Below are 10531 nucleotides of genomic sequence, written 5' to 3'. Positions count from 1 at the left end.
TCTTAAATGATTCACGGGTTTTTTTGCTAGCACTATTCTATCGGGAAGTTTATTCTACATATCGATCATTCTCTGTGTGAAGAAGTTACTGATATCAGTCTTAGAATTACTTTTTCCTAGTTTGAACCTATGCCTCCTAGTTCTACTCCCCCAGTTTAATTTAAAGTAATATTCAGGGTTCATTTTTTTCTGTACCATTTAAAGAAAGACTTTATATATTGCTTTTCCTAACCTCAGAATATACCAAATCGCTTTGCAGCTAATTAAGTACTCTTGAAAGGAAGGAGAGGGGAAGGGGGGAGGAGGGAAAAAGGGGAGGTGCGGGAAGGGGAGAGGGGGAGGAGGGAAGGGGCGAGGGGGAGGGGAGGAGGGAAGAAGGAGAGGTGCGGGGAGGGGAGGGGAGAAGAGGGAAGGGGAGAGGTGGAGGGGAGGGAAGTGGAAGAGGAGAGGGGAAGGGGAGAAGGGGAAGAGGGAAGGGGAGAGGTGGAGGGAGACGAAGTGGAGTTCTGACGTTGACTTAAAGTTTGCCCTAATTTTGTCTCAGCTCACCTGATCTCTTTATTTGAGGCACTTAATTTGTCAAGAATCAGGACAAACCAGTTCTGTTGGCATTCGGGGCTAATCGGAGCACTGGATGCCGACAGCAAGCCCAGCATTGTCCAGACGCTCCCGGGGAAGAGATGGGTAAGATCCAGGGTCAGAGCACCCAGCTTTCATTTCAGATCTCAAGGACTCATTTCAGACGTTTAGGCTGAGTATATTCTTCCTGGGGTTTTTTTTTAAGGATTATATGAGGTTGGGGAAACAGCCCCGCAGCACCAGGAAATAATCGAACTGTAAAATGTGCTTGAGCTGCTTGTGAATTTATGTAATGTGAGACAGTCGCCATCTCTCTGGTTTGTGTGACAATATTCACTGCTTTGCTTTGTTCGGTGTTCTGATTAAAAGCTCAGAGGCTTTTTTTAATCCTTTAAAATGCCAGCTATTACTCCAATTATTATTTTTATGCGAGTGACCAACTGCCCCAAAGATCAAAGGTCTTACTGAGGCCAATTGCTGACCCGTGTGGTTCAATCCCTAAAGGAAATAAAGAAGGACTCGCCTGATAAAGACTTGCGACAATGACCCAATAATCTGTTTTTTTGTGATGTTGATTGAGGGATAAATATTGGCCCCAGGACACCGGGGAGAACTCCCCTGCTCTTCTTCGAAATAATGGCCGTGGGATCTTTTACGCCCACCTGCGAGAGCAGGTGGAAAGAAAGACTTGCCTTTATACAGCGCCTTTCACGACTTCAGGACGTCCCAAAGCGCTTTACAGCCAATGAAGTACTTTTTGAAGCGTAGTCACTGTTGTAATGTGGGAAACGCAGCAGCCGATTTGCGCACAGCAAGATCCCACAGACAGCACTGTGATAATGACCAGATAATCTGTTTCTTAGTGATATTGATTGAGGGATAAATATTGGCCCCAAAACAGTGACAAAAAAATAATTGATAATTGACAGTAAGGTGCAGCATTAACAGGTCTAAACAAAATGTTGTAACAGCCTTTTACAAATAAGTAATTAGCCTCAATGCTGATGTAACTGTGACTAATCCTATCCAGTTCTGCGGTTGTATGGAATGTAGAGGTGAAGATGTTCTCAATATTTTTCGGTCATGTTTATTTCCTCAGTGCACAATTTGCGCACAGCAAGCTCCCACAAACAGCCATGTGATAATGACCAGATCATCTGTTTTTTTAGTGATGTTGGTTGAGGGATAAATATTGGCCCCAGGACACCGGGGAGAACTCGCCCTGCTCTTCTCTCGAAATAGTGGCCATGGGAGCTTTTACCTGAGAGAGCAGACGGGGCCTCGGTTTAACGTCTCATCTGAAAGACGGCACCTCTGACAGTGCAGCACTCCCTCAGCACTGCACTGGGAGTGTCAGCCCTGGATTTTTGTGCTCAAGTCCCTGGAGTGGGACTGTGAACCCACGACCTTCTGACTCGGAAGCGAGAGAGAGCTGCCCACTGAGCCACGACCAACACCAATGGAATGGGGAGATGGGTGAGGCACGGTCCTGGCTCCACGCACTGTGCCCCAGTGTCCGTGTGCGAAGTGACAGCAGCTCTCGGTGTCACCGAACCGTAGCTCTGTGCCGCGCAGGTCTGCCACCGTAGCCTGATCTAATCTCCATCTCTTCTGTTTTGCAGATAATCCACACGAGAAACGGACAACAGTCACTCCCCTCGGTGAAATCCTGCTACTCCTCCAGAGACAGATAGCACCTGGGAATGGCACCGAGACTGGAGACAGTAAGGGGAGCTGCACCTGCATCCATTCATTAAAAAATAACATGTGACCTGAACATTTAATCAACACTTGGAATAAAAAGTAAAGAACTTGCATTTCTATAGCGCCTGTCATGACCTCAGGGCGTCCCAAAGCGCTTTACAGCCAATTGAGTACTTTTGAAGTGTAGTCACTGCTGTAATGTAGGAAACGCAGCAACCAATTGGCACACAGCAAGCTCCCACAAACTGCAATGTGATAATGACCAGATATATATACTTTTTATTCATTCACGAATGCGGACATCACCGGCAAGGCCAGCATTTATTGCACATCCCTAATTGCTCTCGAGAAGGTGGTGGTGAGCCACCTTCTTGAACCGCTGCAGTTTTTTGTAGCGGATAACTGAGTGGCTTGCTAGGCCATTTCAGAGGGCAGTTAAGAGTCAACCACATTGCTGTGGGTCTGGAGTCACATATAGGCCAGACCGGGTAAGGGCGGCAGATTTCCTTCCCTAAAGGACATTAGTGACCCAGATGGGTTTTTACAACAATACAATAGTTTCGCGCTCACTATTACTGATACTAGCTTTTTATTCCAGATCTATTTAATTACATTTCCATTTCCTAGCTGCCATGGTGGGATTTGAATTCGTGTCTCCAGATCATAAGTCCAGGCCTCTGGATTACCCGTCCAACAACATAACCGCTATGCCACCATACCCCCAAATAAAATGAACAGAACCAATAGTTAAACAGAAGTTGCGGAGGAAGCGGTGTGAAGTGTGTATTGCTGGGAGGTTGCTGGGATTCTGCTGACTGTGTCTCTGTCTGTTTCTAGGTAGCGGAGTGAATACTCGAGGGATCATCATCGCCATCTGCCTGCTGATCCTGGCCATCACGGTGCTGACCATCCTCTTGGTCCGGTACTGCAAACATGGCCGCTGCTTCAAAAGTAGGTGCACCGACGATGGTTCACTCAATGGAGGGACTATTGACCCCACAATCAGTCCTACATCGCACGGTTAAGGGTTTAGGGTTAGTGGATAGGGTTAGAATTTAAGGTTGGGGTTAAGGGTTGGGTTTAGGGATGGTGGTTAGGGTTTAACCACTAACCCTAAACCCTAACCCCATCGAGTAACTCTAAACCCAACCCCTAAGCCTAAACCCTAACCATACCCACTAACCCTGAACTCCAACCCTAAACCCTAACCTTACCCACTAACCCTGAACTCCAACCCTAAACCCTAACCTTACCCACTAACCCTGAACTCCAACCCTAAACCCTAACCATACCCATTAACCCTGAACTCCAACCCTAAACCCTAACCTTACCCACTAACCCTGAACTCCAACCCTAAACCCTAACCATACCCACTAACCCTGAACTCCAACCCTAAACCCTAACTCTATCCACTAACCCTGAACTCCAACCACTAACCCTTATTGTTAGTGGTTAGTGGTTAGGGTTTAGGATTAAGGTGTTAGGGTTGGGTCTAGGGATTAGGGTTAGAAACCATAATTTTTTTAAATTAATATTGACAAGGCGTCCTTTAATAAATCGTCCCTCGCGTTTGATTGGATAATTTTGTGGCTGAACCGTGGGAGTGATCCCAGTAAACTAATCGGGTGGGTATTGGGAACCTGAGAGTGAGGCCCTGGCATAAATCCCATCACAGGCCTAGCTCACTTTCCATTTTCTCCCCCTCTCCCACACCTTCCAGCAGGAGTGGATTCCCCCATGGAGACTGGGAGAGGTTCAATCCTTGACCTGGTAGCTGAGCTGGTACAACTAGCCTCAGTCCCGATGAGCTACAGAGGGGGAGAGATCAGCCAGTGATCCCCCTCCTGCTCGCTGTCCAGCGTCCTGGCTGAAAGGTGCGTGCGGATGGCAGGTGAGCAGAGGAGTGCAGAAGGTGCATGGGCTCACTCCTGGAGAATGGGCTCAAGGTGATGCAGCAGAGAGCGGCTGCGGGACGGTATCCCTGGGTCAGAGAGAGTCAGCGCAACAGGGGGAGGGGAGAACAGTGGGTGAAAATAGTTATTAAAGATCTTTATGAGGGTGTGTGTGAGTGTGAGGGTGTAGGTGTGTGTGAGGGCGAGGGGGTGTGTGTGAGTGAGGGTGTGTCTAGGTGTGTGTGTGAGGGTGTGTGTGTGTGAGGGTGTGTGTGTGTGAGGGTGTGTGTGTGTGAGGGTGTGTGTGTGTGTGAGGGTGTGTGTGTGAGGGTGTGTGTGAGGGTGTGGGTGTGAGGGTGTGTGTGTGAGGGTGGGTGTGTGAGGGTGGGTGTGTGTGTGAGGGTGTGTGTGTGAGGGTGTGTGTGTGAGGGTGGGTGTGTGTGAGGGTGTGTGTGTGAGGGTGTGTGTGTGAGGTTGTGTGTGTGAGGGTGGGTGTGTGTGTGTGAGGTTGTGTGTGAGGTTGTGTGTGTGAGGGTGTGTGTGTGAGGGTGTGTGTGTGAGGGTGTGTGTGTGAGGGTGTGTGTGTGAGGGTGTGTGTGTGAGGGTGTGTGTGTGAGGGTGTGTGTGTGAGGGTGTGTGTGTGAGGGTGTGTGTGTGTGTGAGGGTGTGTGTGTGAGGGTGTGTGTGTGAGGGTGTGTGTGTGAGGGTGTGTGTGTGAGGGTGCGTGTGTGAGGGTGTGTGTGTGTGTGAGGGTGTGTGTGTGAGGGTGTGTGTGAGGGTGTGTGTGTGAGGTTGTGTGTGTGAGGGTGGGTGTGTGTGTGAGGGTGTGTGTGTGAGGGTGTGTGTGTGAGGGTGTGTGTGTGAGGGTGTGTGTGTGAGGGTGTGTGTGTGAGGGTGTGTGTGTGTGTTTGAGGGTGTGTGTGTGAGGGTGTGTGTGTGAGGGTGTGTGTGTGAGGGTGTGTGTGTGAGGGTGTGTGTGTGAGGGTGTGTGTTTGAGGGTGTGTGTGTGAGGTTGTGTGTGTGAGGTTGTGTGTGTGAGGGTGGGTGTGTGTGTGAGGATGTGTGTGTGAGGATGTGTGTGTGAGGGTGTGTGTGTGAGGTTGTGTGTGTGAGTTTGTGGGTGTGTGTGTGAGGGTGTAGGTGTGTGTGAGGGTGTGTGTGTGAGGTTGTGTGTGTGAGGGTGTGTGTGAGGGTGTGTGTGAGGCCCTCTGGGTGGTCTGCGAACTGTCTCGATGCTTCAATGTGCTGATCTTTACTAACGCTGTTACTTTTTCTGCACTTCACAGAACCCAAGCTGATCTTCAGTCAGAATATTCTCAGGTACGGTTCACAATCTTCGGCAGCACATCACTGCGCACTCGCGGCCTGCTCAGTGGGTCAAGGCAGTGCGTTACCGAGCCAAACGGAGCAGGAACCACAGGCTGTCTGTCAGCTGCTCTGGCCGTTACGTGTATTTGGTGATGTCATTGATAGAATAGAGTTACTGCAGGTGACATCACTACTGCAGGATTATTGATCAATGATCTGTATCCAGGTCATCAGGAAATGCTCCATTACAAAATAGATTCGATATTTTAACAATGTATCGGGCTACACAGGTGAGGAAGGGATCAGCTTTAATTCCAGGTTTGCTCCCCTCCCTATCTCTCTAATCTCCTCCAGTCCTACAATCCTCCGTGATCTCTGCACTCCTCCAATTCTGGCCTCTTGGGCATTCCCCGATTTTAATCGCTCCACCATTGGCAGCCGTGCCTTCAGCTGCCGAGGCCCTAAGCTCTGGAATTCCCTCCCTAAACCTCTCTGCCTCTCTTTCCTCCTTTAAGACGCTCCTTAAAACCTACCTCACCTGCCCTAATATCCCCTTATATGGCTCGGTGTCAAATTTTGTTTTATGACACTCCTGTGAAGCTCCTTGGGATGTTTTACTACATTAAAGGCGCTATATAAATACACGTTGTTGTTATTCTCTGATATCGGCCAGGGTGCTCTTGGGTGGGCCTGTGATGAGGGGTTACTGATCAGTATCCAGTGACCCCGTGCTGGAAGGGCCTGTGTGTCATCTTGTTGGGGCGAGGACAGGATTGGGAACAGCTGTGTGTGCCCCCCCCATGGTTGAATAGCCTTAGCCTCACTAAACTCCCACTTGGGGAGACTGGCCACGAGGGCGCGTTACGGAAAAGGCTCCTGGTGGCCATGCCACCAAACCCCAGCGAGAAACAGGGCAGGAGGCGGATGGGGGGGGGGGAATATGGAATGGAGAGGAGAAGAAGGAAAGATCTTAACTCCTGGATTTTTCTACAGAGACCTGAAATCAATAGAGCTGGAGTTTCATCCGCCGTTTACTATCAGTGGGATGATGAACACTGCGGGAAATCACAGCTCAGACCGACAGTTCCAATATCGCAACATGAGGGTTCGTGATGAGGAGTTCTACCCGAGAGTTGAAGAGCATCATTAAGAGGGGGGATGAGAGAAGTGCGATATCATCATCATCATCGGGAGCTCCGGGGGGGAAAGGAGAGACCTTTTTGCTATTGTTTTATTTCCGTGGTGCAGGGGTAAAAATAATGATTACAAAAATCCCAGGGGAAATCTCAGCTCTCGCCGGTCGATTGGGTCTGGCTAAATTCGAGCTCTGTTTACCAATGGGCGCGGTGCAGCCACATCTGGCCCCAATCCAGATCCACCAAACGTGCGGTAACCCAACGATAGGAGTGCGAAGCAGGAGCAGTGGCCTCAAAAATCACTCAACTAATTACAAAAAAGACTCTTTTTGTATTATAAAGAAAAGAAAGGTTTGCATTTCTATAGCGCCTTTCGCAACCTCAGGATGTCCCAAAGCGCTTTGCAGCATATAACGCACTTTTTTGAAGCTTAGTCACTGTTGTAATGTAGAAAACACGGCAGCCAATTTACGCACAGCAAGGTCCCGCAAACAAGATAGTGGCCAGATAATCTATTTTTGTCTTTGGTGATGTTGGGTGAGGGATAAATATTGGCCAGGACACCAGGGGAGAACTCCCCTACTCTTCTTCCAATGGTGGCCGTGGGCTCTGATGTCCACCTGAGAGGGCAGACGGGGCCTGGGTTCAACGGCCTCGGTTCATCTGAAAGATGGCACCTCAGACAATGCAGCACTCCCTCAGTGTGCCTGCCTAGGTTATGTGCTTAAGTCCCTTATTCATTGGCTGTGGGAGAATAATGCTCTCCGCCCCCTTCATGTTTCCACCTCCTTTTCGCCCACTCTCCTGCAGCCAGGTTGGAGGACGATTCAATGACTGGCGATCCAAGCCTGGAAAGCCAGGTGGCGATATTGCGCAGCTGGAAGTACAATGGGCGGAGTTCCTGGCTGTCAGACTAGCCTCACTGTGACCACTTCACCAATCACTGGGCTGGAACCAATTAAAAGCTAGGGGTGGCCACCCAAGTCAGTAGAGAGACTGCTGGGACACCCACCCCGCAGGCCCAGTGGGATTTCAGAGGGACAACGGGCTACTCCACCAGGGAGAGGGGAGCACTGTTGTCTAACCAATGACAGTCCCGATTCAGCTGATTGATGAGTCGCACCATGGGTGCCACTAAGACACTCCTGATGTGAAAACTGGGTCCAAATATGGAATCGATTGCAACCGTTGAGTATTTTAGGTCCTCACAAGCCAAATAAAGCCTCGACCGGACTGGTTGACGGCACAGAGGATTAATACAATGTACTGCTCTGGGAGTGTTTGATGGGGACAGTGTAGAGGGAGCTTTACTCTGTATCTAACCCGTGCTGTACCTGCCCTGGGAGTGTTTGATGGGGCAGTGTAGAGGGAGCTTTACTCTGTATCTAACCCGTGCTGTACCTGCCCCGGGAGTGTTTGACGGGACAGTGTAGAGGGAGCTTTACTCTGTTTCTAACCCGTGCAGTACCTGCCCTGGGAGTATTTGATGGGGCAGTGTAGAGGGAGCTTTACTCTGTTTCTAACCCGTGCTGTACCTGCCCCGGGAGTGTTTGACAGGACAGTGTAGAGGGAGCTTTACTCTGTATCTAGCCTGTGCTGTACCTGCCCTGGGAGTGTTTGATGGGACAGTGTAGCGGGAGCTTTACTCTGTATCTAACCCGTGCTGTACCTGCCCTGGAAGTGTTTGATGGGGCAGTGTAGAGGGAGCTTTACTCTGTATCTAACCCGTGCTGTACCTGTCCTGGGAGTGTTTGATGGGACAGTGTAGAGGGAGCTTTACACTATATCTAACCCGTGCTGTACCTGCCCTGGGAGTGTTTGATGGGACAGTGTAGAGGGAGTTTTACCCTGTGTCTAACCCGTGCTGTATTTGCCCTGGGAGTGTTTGATGGGACAGTGTAGAGGGAGCTTTACTCTGTATCTGACCCGTGCTGTACCTGCCCTGGGAGTGTTTGATGCCAACACTGGCATCAAGTGTCGCCTTTCCCAACATTAAAATCCTTGCCTTGTTCAGCACATGTTCACCGAAAAATATTTAAATTTAAAGAAATTCTGTGATAAATGTTGCTCTTCCTTCACCTGTTGTAATTTTGGGAATAAGCTGAAACTAATTTTTTGTCTTGATCAATTTTCATGGACCTTTTGCAAAGAAAATGCTGGACTCACGCGAGTGTGCGTGAACGTGCGTGTGTAAATAAAAATGTGAGTGGACAAGGATCGCCGGTCCGCAGTGACGATGTCATATTCTGACTAAGTGCCATCTACCGACAGGAAGCGAGACTGCAGACGTGATGCTTAAAACAAGAGCAGGCCCTGATGAAGGACAAGAGTTAATGGGCTCCCTCGCTCTGAGCTTTGGCCTCAGTGACCCCGTGGTTAGCTGATTTCGTTGACGGAGAAGAGACAGATTCGGCCGTGGAGCGAAAGATTTCTAAATCACCAGGATTCGCCATCAACTGGTGGTTGTGAGGATTGCAGCCAATTTTGCCTCAGTAATGATTCGCTGTTGGTCGGGACCCTGCACCACTCAAAACACTGGGATCTTGTTCAAACTCAACCGAGTGAAGTTTTCATTCGATAAAAGCTGTTTCGTGAACTTTAAGTCTGGCAAATAAATCCTAAAATTGGCCAAAATGCGCCTGTGTGTGAAGCACCTGGTGACATATTCCTAACTTAAAGGCACAATCCAAGGGGTAAGGAGCCAGTCAGTGGAGGAGAGAAGATATCAACAGGACGCAAAGCATCAACATCAATTGTATTTTTATAGCACGTTTAATGACCGTAGAGCGACGCAAAGCACTTTACAGCCAATGAAGTACTTTTGCAATAAAGTCATTGTTGTAATGTAGAAAACGCGGCAGCCAATTTGCACAGCAAGGTCCCACAAACATCAATGAAATAAATGACCAGATTATCTATTTTTGTGATGATGATCAACTGATAAATATTGGCCAGGATACCGGGGATAACTCCCCTGCTCTTCTTCGAAATAGGGCCGTGGGATCTTTTGCATCTACCTGTAGAGCAGACGGGGCCTCGGTTTTAACGTCTCATCTGAAAGACGGCACCTCCGACAATGCAGTGCTGCCTTCGGTACTGCCCCTCCGACAGTGCGGCGCTCCCTCAGTACTGCCCCTCCGACAGTGCGGCGCTCCCTCAGCACTGCCCCTCCGACAGTGCGGCGCTCCCTCAGCACTGCCCCTCCGACAGTGCGGCGCTCCCTCAGCACTGCCCCTCCGACAGTGCGGCGCTCCCTCAGCACTGCCCCTCCGACAGTGCGGCGCTCCCTCAGCACTGCCCCTCCGACAGTGCGGCGCTCCCTCAGTACTGCCCCTCCGACAGTGCGGCGCTCCCTCAGTACCGACCCTCCGACAGTGCGGCGCTCCCTCAGTACTGCCCCTCCGACAGTGCGGCGCTCCCTCAGTACCGACCCTCCGACAGTGCGGCACTCCCTCAGTACTGCCCCTCCGACAGTGCGGCGCTCCCTCAGTACCGCCCCTCCGACAGTGCGGCGCTCCCTCAGTACCGCCCCTCCGATAGTGCGGCGCTCCCTCAGTACTGACCCTCCGATAGTGCGGCGCTCTCTCAGTACTGACCCTCCGACAGTGCGGCGCTCCCTCAGTACTGCCCCTCCGACAGTGCGGCGCTCCCTCAGTACCGCCCCTCCGACAGTGCGGCGCTCCCTCAGTACCGTCCCTCCGACAGTGCGGCGCTCCCTCAGTATTGCACTGGGAGTGTCAGCCTAGATTATTTGCTCAAGTCTCTGGAGTGGGGCTCGCCCCTATGACCTCCTCACTCTGAGGGAGGAAGATTGTGACTGGTTGGTAGTGAACACGTTCTTCACCAAAGCACAGCCTGAGCCTCCACTGTCTGTCTGTTTTATATGGAAGTGAGGTGTATTTCTGGGGAGTT

The 10531-nt window shown here is 50.5% G+C and overlaps 1 protein-coding gene across 1 annotated transcript; it reads left to right on the top strand.

Annotated features, from left to right (window-relative positions):
- The first annotated feature begins 399 nt into the window (after nucleotides 1–399).
- On the top strand, nucleotides 400–9537 carry LOC147100256 (small integral membrane protein 35-like). Its single transcript, XM_085967764.1, has 5 exons — nucleotides 400–684; nucleotides 2202–2303; nucleotides 3121–3234; nucleotides 5462–5495; nucleotides 6477–9537. The coding sequence occupies exons 1-5, from the start codon at nucleotides 681–683 to the stop codon at nucleotides 6631–6633; spliced, it is 411 nt and encodes a 136-aa protein (XP_085823890.1). The 5' UTR covers nucleotides 400–680; the 3' UTR covers nucleotides 6634–9537.
- Nucleotides 9538–10531: the final 994 nt, after the last annotated feature.

Source organism: Somniosus microcephalus, chromosome 26 (assembly GCF_052327205.1).
Source record: "Somniosus microcephalus isolate GS21.2 chromosome 26, FLI_Smic_1.0, whole genome shotgun sequence".
In the NCBI taxonomy this organism is placed as follows: Eukaryota; Metazoa; Chordata; class Chondrichthyes; order Squaliformes; family Somniosidae; genus Somniosus; species Somniosus microcephalus.
This window is presented reverse-complemented; position numbering and strand designations above follow the sequence as displayed.